At 50.3% G+C, this 22385-nt stretch overlaps 1 protein-coding gene across 6 annotated transcripts in view; it reads left to right on the top strand.

The window, feature by feature from the left end:
- Nucleotides 1–5957: 5957 nt before the first annotated feature.
- TRAF3IP1 (TRAF3 interacting protein 1) overlaps nucleotides 5958–22385 on the top strand; it is a 69086-nt gene continuing 52658 nt past the window's right edge. For 3 of the 6 annotated variants that reach the window (XR_009351958.1, XR_009351957.1, XM_059167539.1), the window contains exons 1-9: nucleotides 5958–6219; nucleotides 9738–9806; nucleotides 10180–10341; nucleotides 12164–12307; nucleotides 12408–12836; nucleotides 14241–14312; nucleotides 15196–15271; nucleotides 17766–17867; nucleotides 19238–19333. Coding sequence is in view for 4 of the 6 variants with exons in the window: in XM_059167539.1 (XP_059023522.1) it covers nucleotides 6097–6219; nucleotides 9738–9806; nucleotides 10180–10341; nucleotides 12164–12307; nucleotides 12408–12836; nucleotides 14241–14312; nucleotides 15196–15271; nucleotides 17766–17867; nucleotides 19238–19333 (1273 nt within the window). In the remaining 2 variants the exon portion in view is untranslated. The remainder of the gene's footprint in view (nucleotides 6220–9737; nucleotides 9807–10179; nucleotides 10342–12163; nucleotides 12308–12407; nucleotides 12837–14240; nucleotides 14313–15195; nucleotides 15272–17765; nucleotides 17868–19237; nucleotides 19334–22385) is intronic. The other 3 variants (XM_059167540.1, XM_059167541.1, XM_059167542.1) reach the window with 3 other exon arrangements.

Below are 22385 nucleotides of genomic sequence, written 5' to 3'. Positions count from 1 at the left end.
AGGTAAGATGACAGCCTTAGGCTGCAGAATTCAGATGGAGTCTATTTTTCACATTTCTGAGAGGTCACATGTAACCTGAGACCCAACTAATGGCAAGGATGCAGCCATATGAAGATCTGGGTGATGAGTGTTCCACTTATTCAGTTAAAGGGACCAGCAAGTGCAAAGGTCCTGAGGCAGGAATGATTTTAGCAAGCTTAGGAGGAAGGTCATGTCTTCTTTTTCTCCAGACTCACTGGGAGAGGAGGGAACAAGGCCTTCCACACCACCTGACCCCTCATGCTTCACACCATGATGCCTGTCACCTTCCAGCTGGGGAGGGGGGGAGGTGTGTGTGTGTGTGGGTGCAGCACACAGCAAGGCACTTGACCGGCCATGCAAACTGATGCTTTCCTTTCTGAGTCTGCCAGGGAGTTAAGTCTTGGATCCAGGGCTGATGAGACTGTGTCCAGGCTCTGGGCCACTTCTCCTTTTTGCCCAGTCCTTCCCACAGGCTGACCCACATCCCGGGCTCTTCACCCCAACCCCCGCCCCCAGGGACGCCTTTGTCTCTGGGAATGTTTGCCTCTTAGGGGAGGAGAGGCAGGGTCTGGAAGCCCCTTGCTTTGTGGAGCTCCCTCTCCTGGGGTGAGTCATGGCCACTGTCATCTCTTTCATTCATTTGGAAATTGCTTATTTCAAGTACATCTCCTACCAGCTCTTTATGTCTCAAACACATCTCTACTGTGATTTTCTATAGTTATGTAATCACTTGTGTGTTTTCACAAGTGACTCTTTTTTATGTTTTCTTTTCTGCTAATCCTTACATGACCCTGAGGCTCTCTAGGTAATTCAGCTTCAGAGGCCCCACGCCCACCAGCCCCGGAACTAGAGACTCCCCACTGGCCTCTGGGCCTCCGCCTTCTCCCCCCTTTCCTGAGGTGGTTCCACCTCTCTCTCTCAGAGTTGGGAATCCTTAGCTGGGTCTTGTTGGCCCTGCTTCCCCAGGGCCCTGCACCCCTGCCCCAGTTAGTCCCCGTGCGGAGGGCGTGGACCTGTCTGGGCAATGTGGAAGCCTCAGGAGGACACTTTATGTGGCTGGGGCATGTCCCCAAAGGCTGCCATACCCACTCTGTGGTCTGCTTTCCTCAGACAGGCTCTCACAGGGGTCTGGTGATGCTGCTTCAGTGTCTCAGATCCTCTGAGAGACCCTCTATCATGGCCCTCAGCCTCAAAGACAGAAGAAAGCCCTGTGCCTACAGGCCTTCACAGGGCCTCCTCGGCCTAGATGGCTCCGCTGTTTCCCACACACTGTGGGAGAAACCAGAATCAGGCTTCCCTGTGATGTGGCATAGTCCCTATCCCCACCACTCCAGGGGACTGACTGCTCACAGATAAGCCATTACAGGTCACAGCTGTCCCAGGGCCCCAGGCCCAGAGGAGGCTTCTGTCTAGCATGAATTTTGGAAGAAGGAGGTACAGACACTGTACCCAGTGTCTGCTGGGAAGGCAGAGCACTTGAGGTCAGAGACTAGGGTTGGTGACCTCCCTGAGATCCTCCACCACCCTTACTCAGGCCGATATAGACACTGTTCAGAACTCAGAGGTGGTGCTCCTCACAGAAGACTCAGCCATAGTGAGCAGATCAGGGATGAAGTCTGGGCCGGGATGTTTCAGCTCTCACATACCACATCATCCTGTGTATCTGGTGCAGCCCCCGAAGGGCTCTGCCTGGCCATCCTGTGAGAATGACATCCTGCCACTTCTCTCCCTAACACCCAGAGGGCAGCAAGCTGGTGCCACTTTGTCTAAAGGCTTAATCACTTTAGAGCTCTGGGCCAGCCCTCATGGACCAAGGGTCCAGGCCTGAAGAAGGACACAGTCTCACTAAGGCCCATCTCCCCTATTTAGAAGATTTCCAGGGAAGCCAGGGGTGGGGGGCGGGGCAGCGGCAGGGTCAGGGAAAGGGAAGAAAGAAGGCTAACACTGTTTTCCATGTGAATACGAAATATTACTTTCAGGGTGGACAAAGATGTTCAGAAATGACGAAACATTTGGGAAACCGTTTTGTTCTTCTTCTTGGAGTCTGATGAACTGCTTGAGAACATTTGTTCTTGGGAAGCAGGGTGTGTGTGTGTGTGTGTGTGTGTGTGTGTGATAAAGATAAATATATAGACAATCAGGAGAACCATGAAGATCTGGGAGCCCCGGAAGGACCCTGAGTCACAGTGTCCCCCATGACCCTGGACTGTTCCAAGGGATTGAACTGTCCTGCCCCTGCCTTGGGATGAGTCAGGAATGGATCACCCTGTGCTGAAAGAGAGGGGGTAGTTGGGAAGATACATATGTAGATGGTGGGGTTTCTAGAAGGTCAAGAAGATTTGACAAGGGAGGGGTCAGAGGATGGAGGTGCTTTGGCTAAGCAGATCAACCTGGAAGCTGGGGAATAGGACTGGTAACTCAGGGCCACCCAGGAGGGAACATGTCTGAGAGTGCAATTTGCTGGGTGCTTTTTTCCACGGAGCACAGAATAGCTCTATCCAGTGAGTGTTGCCAAATTTCTTCCCTCCTGGGTTGTTATTCCCTTAGGTGGCTCCTAACTCCTCAGTAAAGTCTTAAGACAGGCAGCCTGCCTGCATGGTGAATTATGGACAGAATCCAGGTCAGCGTTGCTGGAGGGAGATGAGCTCTGGTGGCTCGCCTGGCCTCTGTCCAGGTGACCAAACTCATGCGGTCCAGGATGCAGCTAGCCCCAGTGATATTTCCTGGAGCAGTGGACAGCAGAGGACGGCATGGATGGATGCCACTAGAAGGAACCTGGTTCTCCATGAAGTCCCCTGCACCTAGCCAGTCCTCTGCATCGTTAACCTTAAAAATAAAACTGTCAGTTATTCTACCAGCAAAAATGGGTTGGTTCTGGAATAGCAGAGAATTCAGGAACAAGCACGTCACAGCAGAACCATAGGTAAGTCCCCAGAACAAAAGAGAGAAATTCTCTTTGATAGAGGAAAGAGGGGGTTGGAAGGGCGCTTACAAACAAAAAGTCTGTGGAAGGCAACTGAGAGCTGCAAGTGACTTCCCATGGGCTGAAACGTGACAGTCTGTCATTGACCAGGCTGGTGCCTGGTGAGGGGGAAAGCTTTCTTCCTGTGACTGGGATGGTAGAATCTTTTAAAACCATGCGCAAGGTCCTTCTGTTCCTGTTGGACCTGCGATTGATAACCCGTGCTGGGAGTGAGAGCTCCTCCTGCTGGCCTCTGGACTCTCTACGGTGAACTACGTTTCCTTTCATTACTTTCTGCGGCTCACAGAAGTGATTCATTAATGCCGGGACACTTCTTCATGAGCTCTCTTCACCCATCACGTATGAGTATCCAACGAGTACATGAAAAAGAATTCAAAATCACAAATCACTAGAGGAATGCAAATTAAAACCATAATAAGATACTACGCTATGCCGAGAATGGCTGAAGTTAAAAAGACTGACCTAAAGAAGGAAAAAGACTGACCTATCGGGTCTTGGCAGGAATACAAAACAACTGGAAATCACAGACATTGCTGATGGGAATGAAAGATGACTTGAATTTGAAAACCTGGTAGCCTCTTGTAAAGTTGAACATAATCTTAACATACCACCCAGAAATGCCAGTCCTGGGTATTTATCCAAGAGAAAGTGAGTAAGGGACAGGCGGGGCTAGGTAGGGAGAGAGAGGTGGGGGTTTCTATGACCAGGCTCACAGAAATCCCAGATGTGGAAAAATGCTGAGGGGTAAGAAACCAGAGATAAGAGAACATAACCAGACCACCCTTTTTTGTCTTAAATGTCAGAGATGAGATTTTAAAAAAAAGATTTGATTTATTCATTTGAGAGAGATAGAGAGGGAGAGCGAGCAGGAACAGGGAGGGGGAGGCAGAGGAAAAATTGGACCCCCTGATGAGCAGAAGACCCCCCCCCCCAATGTGTGGCTCAATCCCAGGACACCGGGATCATGACCTGAGTCAAAGGAGAGGTAAACTTGGTGCTATCAGTGGTAGAGACGTTAAGAAGATTTCAGTTCCCTGGTCAGTTTTCAGTGAAAGACCGACCATTAAAACCTTCAGTGGCAACCCACTTGGGATGCTTCCCACTCTAGAGAACTTTTCCTTTCTGTTCTTAACTTAATAAAGTTTCACTTCACTTCACCTTTTTTTGTGTCCTCAAGATTCACTCTTCAACCCCCCAAGACAAAAACCCTGCAATTCTGCAACAAAAGGAAAACTATGTTTGCACAAAGACTTGTATGTGAATATTCTTAGCAGCACTAAATAATCAAATAATCAAAACTCCAAAGCAATCCAAGTATCGATAAACTGGTGAATGGATAAACAAATTATATTATGAAACACTACTCGCAACAAAAAGGAATGACATATTACTGTATGTAGCAACATGGATGAATTTCAAAGTCTTTATAGGAGAAAGAAACACAAAAGACTATGTAGTGTATGATTTCATTTATATGAAACTCTGGAAAAGATAAAATTATAGTGACAGAAAGTGAATCAGTGGTTGCCTGGGGCTGGGGTGGGGGAGGAGTAGATTGCAAATGAGCAGGAGGAAATACTTAGGGAACATGCACTGTTATATACCTTGGTTGTGGTGCAGGAGCATAAATGCGTCAATCAGTGTACTTAAAATGGGTAAAATAGGTGGAGCTTATTGCATATAAATAATAATCAAATATAATTTTTTTAAAGATTTTATTTATTTGTCAGAGACCGTGAGCACAGGCAGACAGAGTGGCAGGCAGAGGCAGAGGGAGAAGCAGGCTCCCCGCCGAGCCAGGAACCCGATGTGGGACTCGATCCCAGGACGCTGGGATCATAACCTGAGCTGAAGGCAGTCACTTAACCAACTGAGCCACCCAGGCGTCCCTCAAATATAAATTTTAAGTTTAAAAACTCCCACATCTAGATACGTCACGGGCAAATTTATAAAAACCAAGGATAAAAAGCAAATCTTGAAGGCAGCCAGGTATACACAGAGCAAAGGACTAGAGAAGACTTCTCTTCAGAAACTATGTAAGCCAGAAGCCAGTGGAGTAAAATCTGTAAAGCAGTGAAAGAGAAAAAATGTTAACCTAGGCTTGCAAATGCTGTGAAACAATCTTTCAAATGTGAAGGTGTAATAAACACTTTCAGACAAAGGAAAGCTACAGAGCTCATTGCCAGCTGACCTTTGCGAAAAGAAATTAGTAAAGGAAGTTCTTCAGACAAGAGGCACATGATACTACATGGAAATTTGAGTCTATGCAAAGAATGAAAAGCATTGAAAACGGTAAAAATAAATGTTAATAAGTTATAAAGATACCATTACAAGAACGAAATGGATGAAAGGGGTCAAAAAGTGTAAATTTTCAGTTATAAAGTCAGTAATGGAGATATAAGGTGCTGCAAGATGACTGTAGTTAACAATATTGTGTCACATATTTGAAAGGTACTAAGATACATCTTAAAAGTTCTCATTACAATAAAAACTTTTTGTAACTATGGTGGTGGATGTTAACTAGACTCATTGTGGTCATTTTGCTAAATTCGCAAAGATCAAATAATTATGTCGTACACTTGAAGATAATGTCTCCTTTCTCAATTATTTGTCAATAAAAAAAGATTTGAAGATGCAGGGGCAATCGGCACCATTTTATAAAAAAAAGAACGAGAAACAGGTCATAAAGCCTCCAAATCACCAGAAGGAATTCCGCGGCGAGCCTGTGCCCGGCGGGTGGAAGACAGGTGCCCGGAATCAGCGACACCTGGTAGATGAATAAGGGCGTGGCTTGGTCCCGGTTGCCAGGCGCCGGCAGGACCTTGGGTACGAACCTCTCGCAGCGTGCCGCCGGCAGGGGCGGGGCGGGGAGCCGCGGCGCGTCCGTTGCTAAGGTCGCGACGCCCTGGCGACGGGGGTGGGCCCGGCGCTCTGCGCATGCGCCGCTGCCGACTCCGGTGCACTGTGGGATGGGAGCCCGAGCGGCACGTCGAGGCCAGAGCGGGCGGCGGCGGCGGCGGGGCCGGCGGCGGCCGGGGAGCGCGGCTTAGGCTCGGCTGGCCGGCGGGAGCGCGGGCGCGGGCAGCGCCGCCATGAACTCCGCGGTGGTGAAGCGGACTCAGGAGGCCCTGGGGAAGGTGATCCGGAGGCCGCCGCTGACGGAGAAGCTGCTGAGCAAGCCCCCGTTTCGCTACCTGCACGACATCATCACGGAGGTGGGTGCCGGGCCGGGGGCCGGGCGCAGGCCGGGGGTCAGCGTCCCGGGTGGGGGTCGGGACCCAGACGCGGGCGGGGGGCCGGAGAGCAGGTAGGGACCCGGGTAGGGTTCGAGGCCCAGTTGCGGGCCGGTGGTCGGGGTGCGGACTGAGGGTCGGGACCCTGGGGTGGGGGTCAGGGCCGGAATTCATGACCCAAGTGCGGGCCGGAGTGGGCCCCCAGCTGCGGGTCAGGGCCCAGGAGCGGGCGGGGCGGGGGTGGGGGGTCAAGTAGACGTCCTGGGGCAGGGCGAGCCCGGGTGGGGGGTCTGGGCGGGGGGTGAGGGCCTAAGTGTGGGGTGCGGGCTGGGTTCCAAGCCGGGAGTTGGGGCCCAGGTGGAGGTCAGGGCCCAGTTGCGGGGTGCAGACCCGGCCGGGGCCAGAATCAGGGCTGACGTCAAAGTTGGACCTCCTATAGCCTAGCGCAGGCCCTGCCAGAGGAACATCCAGTAGGCCCAGTTCTGCGGTGTACTGAGTTCCTTGCCCTCATCTCTGCTCTCCCCTTCTCATCCCTTCTCCTGAGCCGGCTCTTCTGGCTCCTTGAGCATTCTTTCTTTCCAGACTACCCTTGTACCTGTTAGCACTCTTCTAACATCCTGCCTGGCAGAGGCGTTTCTGGGGTTCTTTTACCCCCTTCAGTGCCTCGCTCATGAAAGGTGATCAAAAATCGTTGGGGAATTAAGTGATTTATTTTTTATCCTCATATCCACAGTTTTTCTGCACACTTCTGTCCATGGTGATCACGTTTTGGATGCTTAATAAATACCTGTGGATAAACTTGCTGAACGTGGTTGTAGTGGGACCCACAGGGGAAAACTGTACGAGAGCAGGTTGATGTTGGCTGATGAAGGGCACAGCTTCACCTCCGCTGAGATTGGTCGTCTGTAACGTTTCCCCAGTGGAAGGTGAATTACTGGCTGATGGAGACTGTACTTATTTGTTGCCATATCCTGGATTAGCTGAACTGGGTAAGGTACACAGAAGGTGCACAGCACACATTCTTTGTTGAAGGAGGCTATGTAGGCTCCTGGTAACTCATCTCCATGGTGCACTTAAGAAGAGCATTGAACTCAGGGACTTGGGTGTGGTCTCTGGTCTCTGGGAGTTAGGAATTAGGCTGAACTTGCAGATTTCCAAGGGTTCTGCATATTGGTCCTCAAACTTCATTTCTTACTCTTGCTAACAGGTTGGGTGTTTTATTCTCCACAGCTTTGCTTTATCATTTGCTGCCTCAACTTAGTTTATAAGGTGTACCTCTGTGTTGAAAGCCCTAACTGTGCTTAGAACTCTCTGGAATCCCACACACATCCCAGTGCTGTCTTGCCTAGCCTCTTGTAGCTGGGGCAACACTTCCACCTGTCACTAGATGGTGTTTGGGGAAGGGACATAGCTGTGTGCTGCATTACTTTCGAAGTAGGCAGGTAGTGCCCTTGAACCCAGAAGGGAAGAAGTGAGTTAGCAGTGACTGCAGCACTTACCATACCCTCACGCTTTTATCTTCTGTTAGTCCTATCTCCCCACTGAAGTGGAGAGCTGGGAGGCAGGCCGTGGGGATAGGCCTCCTCCTGTGGGTCTTGGTGTGGCACTGGGCTCCTGGAACGTCAGAGTGCCTCGAAATGGGGAAGGGGGAGGGACTTTCAAGCAGGAACTGACTTTGTGAACCAGCAGCCAGGTTGTGTGGAGGCAGTTAAGAACAAGTGGTCTGCTTTTCTTTCATGGTTTTTTCCTAACCTAATGCTGAAATGAATTTCTCTGCTTATGGAAAGGTAAATACATTAATTGTCACCTGCTTGTTAAGAATTTTATTTTATTTTATTTTATTTTTTAAAGATTTTATTTATTTGTCAGAGAGAGGGAAAGAGAGCGAGCACAGGCAGACAGAATGGCAGGCAGAGGCAGAGGGAGAAGCAGGCTCCCCGCCGAGCAGGGAGCCCGATGTGGGACTCGATCCCAGGACGCTGGGATCATGACCTGAGCCGAAGGCAGCTGCTTAACCAACTGAGCCACCCAGGCGTCCCTGCTTGTTAAGAATTTTAGAATGATCAACATATTGGAAAGCATTTTCGTGTAAGAGGTAAAGAGCATCCTGAAAATCTTAACTCTGAGTGTTGTTTTCACAAGTCACCACATTAGTAATTTAGCCATAGCTAAACTGTTTCTTTCATAAATTAAAGCATTGATCTTGTTAAGTTTAATGTTTCTGGTCCCTTTGCTTGCCAGCAATATAGGAAAACCTCAAGAGACAAAATGAAAAGGCTCTAGGAGTATGAAGTGTAGGATACTCTTAATATTCCGTCAGGAATATATCTTCTCAGGAGAAATGATAGCATGGCTCTTAGGTAGTTGATGAGAGTGAGAGCCAGCTTACTAGTGAGGCGTGCTTGGTCTCGGAGAAATTGCCTCATGTTAGCATGGGACTGTCCATTTTTCAACGAACATGACTTGCATGAATACATGTGCTTTAATTCCACCCACAACACACACATGTAGGTATATTCATCCTTCCTGCATACAGGGCAGCTGGCACTTGCCTTTCTGGTTTATTTTTTGGAAAAAGAAAAGAAAAGAAAAAAAAAAGCTTGTTGCTACTCATTTTGTTGACTTTATAGGGACTGCTTGCATTTTGAAAAGCCCTGGTCTGAGAGAACGAGGAGCTTGGCTATCTGTGGGCGTGGGGAGGAACAGGGAAAATCACCACCCCTAAAGCTGGTTCAGGGTAATGGGGAGCTACAGGTTGACCGAGGGGAGGGACAGGAAGGGAGAAAACAAAAGTGACAATTGCACAGAGCATCCCCCTGTTGTGGTAAAGTGAGTGAGAAGAAAGACCTTTCCGTCCAGGCTCAAAACCCAGGCTGAGAGATTCCTGTTCTTTCCAAAGTCCATTCTCACCCTTGGGCCTGAGTGACCCTCGTAAGATACTGTTCCCCTGCCTCTGAACTTTCAGGGCCTCCTCGGAGTCCTAGGTGAAAGTCCATATTCTTGGTGGCTTTGACAGCCATCTGGATCAGGCCCGGCCTGACACTGGCCCTGCCAGACTCTGGCCTCAGACTCCTGCCCTGAACTTGTTCTGCTCTCTTGAACAGACCTTCTGGGCCCAGGGATTGTTTAGCCTGGCACATGGGTCCTAAACACTTCTGCCTGCCACTCAGCCCGTGGGCTCAGTGTAGATCCAGCGTCTTCTAGGAAACTTCCCCTGACACCCTGGCCCCTCCTATATTTGGACCAGGGACTGATCCTGTGCTCCCTCAGCATTCTGCAGGTCTGTTGCAGTGTTTACCTGTCCACACTTCCAGGCTGGGTTCCGCCTGTGTAAGGTCTCCCGGACAGTAGACACTTAAAAGCTGGCTGAGTTATGTGGGAGGGAGTTAAATCCTGGATATGGACAGACTCCGGCAGCTCTGACGGTGTGCGGTTCCGGGGCTGAGGCTGACACAGAGGCTGCCGTGATAGGTGCTGACCACGGCCTTGATCTTTTGAAGGTGATTAGGATGACCGGTTTCATGAAGGGCCTCTACACAGACGCTGAGATGAAGTCCGATAATGTTAAGGTAGGCCGGGGGGCAGGGGGCACCCCTCGTCCTTATAGTGGATGTGTATCGTTTATATGCTGATGGGTGTTGAAATACAAGGTTGATTAATTAATGAATTGTGCTGTACTCTTTCTCATTTCACTTTCTTATTCTTTCCAGCTGCATATCCTGCTAATTTTATCCACTGAGAAAGGGAACTAGTGTTTTAAAGGTCCCTGCTAGGCTCCCACCTCAAACTAAATGCTTTATTTGTTTTTCTTTTGTTACAAAGAGTGAATATTTCCACATCTGACCTACTTTAAATAGTAAGTGTGCCTTTTAAGCAAACTGAAGATGATGGAGACTTTCTTGGATGAGTTTTTCATTTGTATTTTAAATGGAAATCTTTCAGGATAAAGATGCAAAAATTAGCTTCCTTCAGAAGGCCATAGACGTGGTGGTGATGGTTTCGGGAGAGCCACTGTCAGCAAAGCCAGCGCGGATCGTGGCTGGGCACGAGCCTGAAAGAACAAACGAGCTGCTGCAGAGAATTGGCAGATGCTGTCTCAGCAAGGTAACATGGAGGGACCAGAACGCAGATGCAGCAGTCCTGAGAGACAAAGCGGGGTGACAGGCACCCGCAGGGTGGGGGGCAGTGTCTGAGGAGGGAGCCCTGGGAGGTGTCTGCCAAGCGCAGTGCTTTGGCCTCAGAGTTCCAGAAGGACTGAGTCAGAACTATACAGTGAAACAAAGGTCTGCCATACCAGGTTCTTCAGGTGTTAAGTATGAATGAGGGAACTTCGTGGACACTGGCTCTTGGTGGGGGTGGCGTGCCCAGCGGCCAAGCCCTGCTGGCTTTCTCCTTTAGAGCCTCCTTCCAGGGCAGGGGCTGGGGGCTGGATAACTTGCTGGGCTGCTTCCTCGGAGCTTTTGGCATGGCCCTGTACTCTTGTCTGCCTTTGCAGCCTTTTGTGTCTGCTTCTTTCCTTCCATTCCTTCCTTCCTGTCTTCTCTCTCCTCTCTGCCCTCTGTTTTTCTGATCCTCTTCCTTCTGGCTACTAACAGCGGAGCTGCGCTGCCTTCAGAGAAAGCCGGTGTCACTACATAGGGAGTGATTCGCTACTTCCTGAGATCCTCATTGTGGGTTGGAGACTTGGCCTCTCTGCTTAGATCCAGCCCAGGCCATGCTTACTAGGGACGCCAGAGGGCATCTCGGCTTGGCGATGCCAGCTGGGCATTTCCAGAGCCTTTCTTTTTTGTGGGATCTAAGTCGGAGGGCAGAGCTAATCCGGCCCTTCGTGTACCTGATGGGTTGTGGGCTGGGGCTAACCTTCCATGTTTCCAAAATAGGCAAGAGGGTGGGTTTCAGCCTGCCATGGCAGGGGTGGGGGTGAGGATGGGGATGGGAGCTTGTGGTATCAAGGAGGCCTCCAGTGCGTCCTACCCTGATCTCCATCCAGATCTCAGGTTCGGAGCCACACAGCTGATTTCGCCCATGCCCTGGCTTCGTCCCCAGTCCCCACCCCTGCATCCTTCCTGTTACTTCTTTTTTCAAAACACTTTTGACTCCCACATTCCCTGCTTAATCCTTTGCCAGCTTCCTGTTGCCTGTCTGTGGGCACAGCCAGCTCTGTGACCTGGCTCACAAGGGTCCTCGAGTTGCTGCTACCCCCTCCCCTCCTCTCTCAGCTCCTACACCTGCACCTGGATGCTGAGGTCCTTGGCCTTGGTCATGCCCTTCGTTTCTTCATCTGGCTCTGGTTGTGGATAGGTTGTTTCCCGGAGCCCTGGCCTTTCCTCTCTCCGCAGCTGGGTAGGCACACTGGTGTTTAGCTGCCGCATCTGTCCTCTCCTCCGAAACCCAGTGTGTCCTCAGCATGACATCTGGTGCCCGGTGTGATGGTCGCTCCGTGTATCCTTGGGGAGCAAGTGAGCATGTCAGTGAGAGGGATGCCTGCCCGGAGGTGTTGGAAGCTTCTGTGTGGAGTCAGGGAGGCCATGGGAGGGTTTTGGGGTTCAGTCGAGCTTGAGTCAGATCATTCTGGGAGACCCTTTCAGTACTGGGCCTTTGCGATCCTGCGGGAACCATGTGGCATCTGTGGAGTCACGCGCGGTAGCCGTGTTGTCCTTCAATGACACGCATGTCTACACTTGAGCCAGTTCAGGGGGATTGAAGTGGGATTTGCTTAGCTTGAGTCGACTCTGCTGGTCATGTCCGGAGTGGTATACTTGGTGACTGATAACAGCATTTCCTTCTAGTAGCTTATCCTTTGACTTTCACGTCCACGTGTTTAACGTGTTTAGTGAACTGTCCACGAATGTGGACACTTGCTTTGGTCTCTTGTGCTGATCTCATTTTCACCTTGTGTTCCATTTCCTCCCATTCGGACCACAAGCTCTCCAGCGACGAGGCAGTGAAGAGAGTGTTAGCTGGAGAGAAGGGGGATCTGAAGGGAAGGTCCTCACTGATGTCAAAATCTCAGGAATTGGACAATAAGAATGCACAAGAAGAAGAGCCCAGAGTTCATAAAGATAAAGAGGTGAGTTGCAGGCTGCACATATTTGAAAATAATGAGTCTTTCTAGAGTTCAGGTAAAGATATTTAAAAAAAGTGCTATTATTGTTTGACCTTCTTTTCAGGATAAAAGGAACTCTGAAATTAATGAGAGGAGTACAAGCAGAGATCGGAAACAGCAAGAAGAAGTGAAGGAAGAAAGCAAAGCAAGAGAGAAGGACAAAGAGAAGGAGAAGACGAAGGAGAATGACCGTGAGAGACATAAAGATCCTGAACGAGACAAGCACCGAGATGGGGAGAGAGAACGAGCCAGGAACCGGACCAAGCAGGACAGAGACCGAGGCAACAGAGACCGCGACAAAGACCTGGACCATGAGAGAGAAAGAAGGAACGAGGGAGGAAAGGAGAAAGAGAGGTGGAAAGACCGGGAGAGAGAGCGTGAGCGAGACAAGGCCCGGGACAGGGACAGGGACAGGCGGAAGCTGAAGGATGGGGAGCACTCCAGGGACCCTGACAGGGAGAAGAGCAGAGAGCATGACAAACCTGAGAAAAAGGTAAAGTCCTGCTTGAAAACCTCTGTCTTTAAGAAGAGTTTGTATTATTCTCAAAGGTGTTTCCTATCTTTGTCGCAGTGCGATGGGGACTCTGCTTCTCTCCAGCGCTATGGTAAAGTGATGCCACTCGGGCATTCCCAGTAGAAACCCAAACGGACACCAGTTTTGCAGGGGTTCTGAGCCTCTGGCTGCATGTGTGCATCTGAGTGCTTTTTGAAGATGGGGGGCCCACCCAGTAGCTACAGGAGCCGTCCTTCCAAGCTGCCTCGGTTGTGTATGTGCTCCTGGATGTGGCTGAATGTACGGAGCCTCAGGGCACCTCTCTAGGTCTTGTGGGTGTCAGCAGATACATACAAGACTTCCGATTACTGTAATTTTTGCTTAATTAAATTTTCAGGTAAATTTGTGGTTGGCCAGAAATTTTGTTCAGTTGCCGTGTTTTCTAAATGTGCAAGTTACTTTTGGGTTCACTATAGGTGGTTCAGGTCTCCGTTAGGGGCTGGCCCTGCACATGGCTGTTCTCATGGGGACAGTGTGTTACAGAGTGTCTCTGGAGGGTTGTGAAACTCTCTTGGTCTCCAGCTGCCAGGAAGGAGGGAGTGGAGGTCTGGACAGATTCAGGGTCAGAAGCATGGGGAGGGGCGGGGACTGTGCAGCACTCATGACTCCTGCGGTAAAGGACCAGGTGTCTAGCTGGTGGTGCGGTGCCCCTCACCCTAAGGGGACAGCAGGCTGGGCTGCGCAGAGCCTGGTGCTTCCAGCAGGAAGTTTCAGAACCATCGTTGAGCTTGACGGTCATCCCTTGCTTTTCAGTCTTCACCGGGCACAAGGTCTGTGGCCTAGTCTCTTCTAGGCCTTTCATCAGGACGTGTTGGTCAGAGACTTGACTGTGGCTCTGAGCTGGGGCTTGTGGGTGCCCTGTACTTCCCTTTGGGAATATTTCCTGATGGAGAGTCTGAAGCTTTTGCCTGACGAGAATCCTCTGTTGGAAAGTTGCCCCCTCCCCCCGCCCCATAATGAGCTGTGGCTGTGTTTCCTGGTGGCTGGCAATTTCTCTTGTTCACTCCTTCCCCTGTTTCCAGATTTCCCCCTGTTTTATGGGGGCGTGTCCAAGAGATTTGGCCTGGTGTGGGCATCCCATGGGTCCCGCTGTCCCAGAGTTTCCTGGGAGGTGCTGCCCCAACCCCCTTGACCCCTGCCTGCCCTACTGGGAATGATCCGACGGCCCTTGTGGAAGCAGGCAGCACACCAGCTGCGGAAGCTCAGGCCTGGAGGGGGACGGATGCTCGTAAGGGAAGGGTGCTCTTACTGCTGCTCAGCAAGAAACATCTTGAACCTCGATGTGGTTTTAGGTGTCACAGATTTGAGGAATTCTAAGAATATGATGAATTTTTTTCTTAACAGTCCTCAAGCTCAGGGGAGGTGTCCAAAAAGATGCCAGATGGATCTTTGAAAGACTCCAAAGCTGAAACAGAGGTAAACTTTGAAGAATAACTTCCAGAGACATAAACCATGGCTGTGTTGACGTGGTGACACCATGCTGTGGTCTCCTCTAGTCTGTGGGGACCCTGGGGTGCAGGGGATGTGGTGTAGGCTCATGCATGAGCCCTAATTTCTATGCTGGGCTCTGGGCTTCCCTTATATACTTATTTGACGGGTATGACGTGGGGTACAGAGGGATGCGGGAGTCATTTGGGAGAGGCTCTGGGTGAGGATCCAGTCTCTAGGCAGGCTGGGACAGCTAGGCTGCCAGAGGGATCCCTTCGAGTTCTGTTTTGCCTGTGTGAGGTCTGGTGGCGTATGTCCTGTGGCCGGAGCAGATCGTCTCCCTGCCTCCAGGCCCTGGAGATTCGACTCAGGCCAACTTCCCTAAAGCACTTTGCATTTCTGGGGACGTGTCCAGGCAGCTGCAAGGAAGGTGGACTGGGTGTGACACAGAGGCTGGGAGGCCGGTTAGGAGGGAGTTACGGCAGGCTGAGCAAAACCTTAGGGCTGCTGTGTGCTCGGTTTGAACACGTGTGTGTTTGCACCCAGAGCTGTCACAATGCATGCGAATAATTAGCAGATAGCAAGGGAGATGGGGTCCTCATAAACATACCTGGTAAGACCATACTCAGTGTGGTTGATGGGTTGCTGGGCTTTGGACTGCTTTGCAGAAAGAAGGATTTCTGAATTTAGAATAAGGGAGGCCTGAGAGTCCTCTGTTCACCCTCAGGTCTGGGCTGCTGAGCTGTGCGGAGTTAGTGGTTGGTGTGTCCTATTGCCTCTTTGTTCTTCCTCGAGCAGCGTCTGCATAGTAAATCTCGATGCACTGCTGTGTTGTGCCTCAACTAATTCTGTCTGTTCTCCTTTCTTTAAGACCGAGATTTCCACTAGAGCGTCCAGGTCAGTGGCAACAAAAGCATCAAAACGGCGATCCAAAAATGCAGTGGAAGGTACTGAGGATTTATCATATAAGGAGCTGAAAATATGGGTATTAATCATAGTATCTGGTAGAAAAACCACTGTGTGGTCAGAATGCAGATCTGCCATTGGGGGGAACAAAGACTATGTGAAAAGGATGAAGATATGTCTCCCTTTCTCTCTCTCTCTGCATACACACACACCCACGTGCGTGCCTGTGTACATGTGTGAGCACATGACACCAGCGGCAGAGTACCACCTCTTTGCTAGAGATCTGTCACAATCTAAAAGATGCGATCGAACTATAACTTTCCAGAAATAGCTATCAGTCACCCTTTTTTGTTGACTCATGTCTTTGAAGTGGTGGCTCAGTGCAGTCCTGACTCAGTGGCCAGCAAGGACTTGGGGTGCGGGGATCACTTGTAGGTGATGTTCCTGCATTTCAAAACAGCAGGCCCCATCTCCTGGGAGTCGTGCTCCTAAGATCTGAGGTTGAAGTGAGCAGACCTGGCTGGGTGTTTGCTTGAGGGTCACACCGGTTCAGCCCAACCAGCACGCAGGACAGGAGGGTCCATCCAGGGCAGGCAAGTGCTGCTGGGGACCAGTGCTGTTGCAGGTTTTCAGATGAAGTGTGAGGTTACTCTGAGCAGTGGTAATATCTGAAATGGGGTCCTTTTTCTAAACTGTTAGAGCAGCATGGCAGGAGAACCATGGTTGGAATTTCTCCTTCAGAATAGTACATAATGCTTTCATGAGCTTTTCCCTCTGCGGGCCATCTCCAGAGACAGGTTCCCCAGGGAGGCCTGGCACAGAGGGCAGGGACGTTGGCCGTGTCGGCTATGGGGTATGTTGACCAAACCCTCGCCCTATGCCTTTCCCACAGTTTCCAAGGCTTGCTGAGTCTGGGAGGTGAAATATGAGCAGTGTTAGCTCCTTTGAATTGCTAGGGAAATTGTGCATTTTTATGTGTTTGTAATTTTTATTGACTCCTTGGGCTTGTCTGTCCTTTGCAGGGTTCCTCACTGCTGTGCTGGCCATTGCAGTGTTATTCTTTTTTTTTTTTTTTTTAAAGATTTTATTTATTTATTTGACAGAGAGAAATCACAAGTAGATGGAGAGGCAGGCAGAGAGAGAGAGAGAGAGAGAGGGAAGCAGGCTCCCCGCCGAGCAGAGAGCCCGATGCGGGACTCGATCCCATGACCCTGAGATCATGACCTGAGCCGAAGGCAGTGGCCCAACCCACTGAGCCACCCAGGCGCCCCTGCAGTGTTATTCTTAATTTGCATAAGCTCACTGTATATTAAGAACATCTGCCAGTTTTTACATGAGTGTTCCCCTCACCCCGAAGTTCATTTCTACTCATTATGTTAGTTCCTGACTTGCCTGAGTGTTTAATTTTTATGCACTGGAAGTGACCAGTCTTTTTTTTGGTGGTTTATCCAGAGATTTGAGAGATGAAGATTTGTGTTTTGTCATGCATTTTTGTACTTAATCTTTTTAGTTAGTTATTATTTTAATTCATGCTGTAAGGTGACGTTTATTTTTTCAGAGTAACTCATCAGGTGTTCCAGAATCATTCATTTGAAGCCATTTTATGTGTTTATTCTTCTCGATTATTTTAAAACCATTGAGCCAAAGAATCTCCCCTCCCATAAACAGAACTAATAAACTGATCAGGTTTGTGTCCGACCCATGTTAAACTTACGCTTTCCGGATTTGGGGAAGATTGGATATTTCTGACCCCAAGTTAGTATGGGCGTCTCCCCGTGCACGTGTGGGGCTGTGTCTGTTCGTCCTGGATCACGACAGTTTGTTTTTGGTTGGTTTCAAAGTGGCATCTCCTTCTCCTTGTCCGTTCCTCTGGTGACTGCTGGAGTGTAGAAGCATCGTGGACTGCGGTCCTTGCGCTGCAGACTCGCCTTGTGTTCAGTCGTAGCCCGCAGCTCTTCTGTCGAATTGTGTTTTTTGGTAAGCCGACAGTTGCTGTTGTCTGCTTTTCTAGTATCTTGGCATGTGCATCTGAGTTTGCTGGCGAGCGGGCTGCCCACGGGCTCCTTTTCTGTGGCCACTAAGAGAGATGATCACCGAGGTTTGCAGCCTTCCTGATACTAGCCTTCCTGAGCCAACAAGCTGATGGCTCACCCTGCTGGTGAGCTGGGCACAGATCTCACAGTGCGGCCGCACCCAGCACAGCCTGTGCTCCGCCCTGACCTTCTGCCTGACTTTAATGGGTCACATTTAGGCGACTGTCCAGCATCTGGCAGGAGGGGGAGGCACCCCGTGGCCTGAGGGGATCAGCCTTGCATTTACTGGAGTGTGGGGTGTCCTGTTTGTTAAACATATTTAGAATCTTAAAGCTATTCTAGGATCTTTATAGAATCCAAAAAACATTCTTCTCAAAAGTACAATACTTTTGATTTGTTGTTAAGTGGCAATTATAGCAGAATAAGATACTAAGAATGAGTATACTGTACAGCATTATGAATTAAGCTTAATACGTATTTTCATTACGCAATTTCGTATCAGGAAGAAGGGGCTCTAGAGCCAGTGAAAATAGTCTTTCCCCTGAAAAAGAACATAACTCTTCCTACAGTAAAGCTAAGAAGGAGCACACCGTGAAGCAGCTTGGTAAGACGATGCAGGCCCCAGAGGGCCTGCGACTGTTGGGGAGTTGGCACCTTGCTTCCCTTTGACCACCGAGCAGGTGGAGCCCTGTGGAGGGCTGCCCTGCTGGACGTGGGGCTTGGGCCTAGAGCGGAGCGGGGGCGGAAGGGCCGTGAGCCTTGCCCGCTGAGTCGCGGGGCCACCCCAGCCACCAGCCTAGCATGGATCAGTCACAGGCTGGGATTTTGTACCCGGGTCTGCCCTTCTTTGTTCTGCAGATACTGATGGAGGACCTGCCCTTTTGAGTGCACAGTGTGGAGGGACTGGACAGATAATCAGGAGACCACAGGGTGTGCCCTTCCACGTTAGCCATGAGTCTTCTGATGTCAAATGTAGGAGCGGGTGCACAGGCGGAGAGGCCCTGGGGAGGGGACGTCTGGACAGAGAATTGACTGGGGGAAGGAGGACCTGTGAGTGTCTAGGCTGGGGCAGAGGCCCTGAGCTGGGGACAGCCTTGCCTGTTGGAAGGCAGGAGGCCTGGCAGTGAGGCTGGGTGGGGAGGCAAAGTGATAGGGTCTGCAGGAATAGGCAGGCCCGAGGCGTTGGGCCATGCAGGGTGAGAGTTTTGTAGTGAGCGTGAGTAGACATCCTCGGAGGACAGTAAGCAGGACTGAGGCATGACTAGGCAGATGTTAGAAACATCCCCTTTTCAGAGTGTGGAGGCAAGTATAGAGGCCAGACAGCAGTTCGTGTCCCAGTAAGACTGACAGCCAGGACCTGAGCGTTGCTGCTGAGGATGTGCTCAATGGAAGGGATAAGAGTCGCTGTGACTAGGTGGCCCTTCTTAGAGGAGAGGGCACAGCGAGAAGACCTATGGAGGGGTCTGGGCACCCAGGCAGTGCTGTTGCTGGAGTGTGAAGGCTTTGGGGGAAGCTTGTTTGCTGGGCTGGGGGGCAGTGCCAGGAATTTTCACACGTGGAATGTGAGGCACCCACTACCGCATGGCCCGGCAGTGTGTCCAGACAAGAGTGGAGCTGGAGGCCCACTCTTCAGGGAGGGAGTTGGGGTGACTGAAGGTAAAAAAGAAGTTGGGGGTTTTTCCCATGATGGTGTTTCCTGCTGTCACATGAAGATCCATGTGAAGTTAGTGTAGGGGAGCGTGGAGATCAAGACAATGAGCCCCAGAGCCAGCCAGGACCCATGGCGAGGGGCAGTACAGCATGTGGTCCTGGTAGAGAGCCCGGGGAGGGAGGAGTGGTGGTCAGGGGCGTGTCCTGGGACCCCGGAGGGGACCAGGTAGTGTGAGCCTGGTGTAAAGCCCTGTTTGTCCTGACCAGAGCCTCCCACAGGCAAAAACCTCTGCAGTATTTTAATCTGTCACTGTTTTACATCAGGAAGAAAGGAAGATAATATTTCAGCTAAAATGTTAGATCCTGTATTGTCTGGATTAAATCATGAAGCAGATCAGGAAACTACGACTTCAGAAATTGGTAAGAAAAAGATACTCTTTAGTTTATATTTCTCAGCACCTTGATATGAAATATTTATCTCTCAACATAATTGAGAGAGAGAGAGAGTGTGTGTGAGAGAGAATATGAGAGGGGAGAAGGTCAGAAGGAGAAGCAGACTCCCCACGGAGCTGGGAGCCCAATGCAGGACCCGATCTCAGGACTCTGGGATCATGACCTGAGCTGAAAGCAGTGGTGTAACCAACTGAGCCACCCAGGCGCCCCAATAAAAAAAAGAGAATTTTTTTGTTCTTCTAACCACAGGCTAGTGAAGATCAGAAATGACTTGATACACCACTTGCTTTAATTTCCTAAATTATATGAGAAAGATTAACTCAGTTTTATTTAACTCTTACGTGCCTTTCTAGGTGTGACTTCCTTCACATCTAGATAAAGATGCTTTCCTTATCTTGCTGTTGGGATTCCGCATGGTGATGTGGATGGTCAGAGAGAGAAATGGTCGTTCAGCTCTCCCATTCTGCCCTGCTGTGTTGTATTAAGAAAATGCCCCATAATAAGGATTTTAAGGTGCTTGCCAGGGCACGTTGGGGAGGTTGTTCCCTGTGGCAGGCGGTGCAAGGGGTATGCGTGCATCCCTACCCTGCAGCAGTGAGACGTGTGAACTGGGGATTTCAGATGGGCTGATCCTTGATGAAGAGCAGAATTTGCTGTGATGTCAAACTAAATTCTTAAGAAATACTAAAAATCTTGAGTGACATATGGGGGAAAATAGAGTGTAAATCTTGACTCCAGGAAAAGATAAGAATTTGTTTAGGCTGAACTTGTATCTTTTTGACTTTCAAAAACTCTGTGCCTATAGCTAGGATCATGGGAAGCACATCTTCTGGGCACATGCTTTCTCTTTAAGAGGTTGGATCCCTGAGAGCAGCTGTGTTTTTGGTCAGGGCAGCTGCTTTGTCCTGTGTTCTCTGGGCTCAGCAGGGGCACAGGGAAAGGTGGGCCTCTTGAGAGGTGGTCCCCACTGATCTTATTCTGAGCAGGTCAGCTTTTCATGGTTTATGTAGGTCCTCAGTGGTGTGTGGTGACTGGTGTGGGGTGACTGGGACAGGGGGTGCCGAATGGGAGCAGAGGATGAGTTCTCACTTGACCTTGGGCTTGCACTGGGGGGCCTTGTCTGGGCTGCAGGCTGGTTCAGTCCGCTCTGAGCAGGGGAAGTACCAGGTGGTCCCTGTGCAGCAGGAGGGGGCTTGGGTAGTGCTGCCCATTTGGGCAGATGTGCCCACATCCCAGACCAGTGGGAAGATCCTGTGCCTCCTGTTTGCCCACCTCTTGGCCTCAAGCTAGCTTCATGGCACGTCCTCTGAGCCACAGTGACCTCGTGGTAAATGGCTCTTTAAACGCCTGCTGTGTGACTCAGTGAGGTCTGTCCACAAAGTGGCTGGCATGTTGCATGTGTGCCTGGCAGATCTGCTTCATGGATCTGTTTAGTGACTGCAAGCCCCACGTCAGGGTGAGGCATCGCATCCTGGGTTGGTAACGTGGATCCAGAATAAAGTGCAGAGGCCACTCAGACTACAGTAGTACTGACTACTACTGTAGTACCCAGTACTACCAAAGTACCCTCACTTTGTAGACACTACTGACCCACCGCTCAGTGTTCAGGGAGTGAGGTTCTGGGTGGAGGTTCGGGCGGAGCCTGGTGCCATCTGGTGGTCAGAGTGGAGTCCTGCACCCTGTCCTGGTGGTCCTGTGACCCCTGGTGTCTCCTCCCCTCTTCCTGCCACTGCCTGGGCCCTGGCTCCCTGTTATCACTGTCAGTCACTGTCATGCCAGTGACAGAGGTCACCTGTGCTGCCAGTCATTTGACTTTGGGATTCAGGGTTTGTCGGCAATTGTCACAGCTGCGGAGTTTCTCACTGTGTGTGATTTCCAGGTGCAGTGCTGCTGGGCTGGCCTGGGAGCCTTTCCTCCTGCTTGCCCTTCACCTTGAGCTGGTGCATAACAGCGTCACCGTGCCCCCGCTGTCCCTGGGTCTGACGGTGGCCGCAGGGCCGTCACAGGACCACTTGTTTGCTTCCTCTTTCAGGGACACTGAAGAGCTCAACAAGGAAATTACCCATTTCTTTCTCAAACACGAGCCACTTTTCCCTGCTCCATCTTGGAATGCTTGCGGCGTGATGAGCCTCGTTCTGTTTACAGTTGTTCGACGGTCCAGGTTCTCCTGGAACACTGTGCCGTCTGCGTGTCTTCAACTTGTTTGGCTTCTGTCACTTAGATCATTTTGTCCAGTTGTGTAAAGGTTTTTACTATGAAAATGCAGAGGAGTAGGAAGAACTTTGAACCCCCTCCGACCCCTCACACAGATTCAGCGGTTCTCATGTCTCATCATAGGTGTGTTGTCTAGGGCCATATATTTTTATGAATGATTTCAAAGTCTGTTAAACATCCTGACATTTTAAATACTTCAGCATCAGCTCGGAAAACAAGAGAGATGTGCTGGGACACGCCCCAACATGGTTCCCTGTAGCAGGGTTACTGTTACCTGGTAGTGTCGAAATCTTCATGTTTCCGAAGTGTTATTTTAAAAAACAAAAAACAAGAAACAGGGTTCCATTAAGATGAACACACTGTATGTTTTTTATTCTTTTACTTTTTAAATGACTTGAATTCCCATAGTCCCCAAACCCCGTATGCTCTCGTCTTACTTTTTTAGTCTAGCGCGCTGACTGTGGAAGAGATGAGGTGGCCAACCTTGTAGAATGCTCCACCCTCTGGACACTCGTCCATTTCCTTGTGATGTCACTTCACTTATGACAGTTCTCTCCCCCTGCTTCTCCCCGTGTTTCTGTTTGATCTGAAGGCCTCATTAGCTTTGGGTTGAACATCTGGCTTCGCTCTGACCCTACATAGGCCAGCTGTGCCTTTATCTTGTGTTCTGTCTGGTTAAACTAGTGCTTCTGTGTCCCGTAACAGGATGCTCAGACTGGTCGCTGGGCCTGGCGGAGCCCCTTGTTGTAGGGCCTGGGTATCTGTTTGCATTTACACTTGGATGTCACCAGGAGCCCTGTGCTGT

This window comes from Mustela lutreola, chromosome 3 (assembly GCF_030435805.1).
Source record: "Mustela lutreola isolate mMusLut2 chromosome 3, mMusLut2.pri, whole genome shotgun sequence".
NCBI lineage: Eukaryota > Metazoa > Chordata > Mammalia > Carnivora > Mustelidae > Mustela > Mustela lutreola.
The sequence above is the reverse complement of the archived record's forward strand: the minus strand, read 5'-3'. Positions and strand labels throughout refer to the sequence as shown.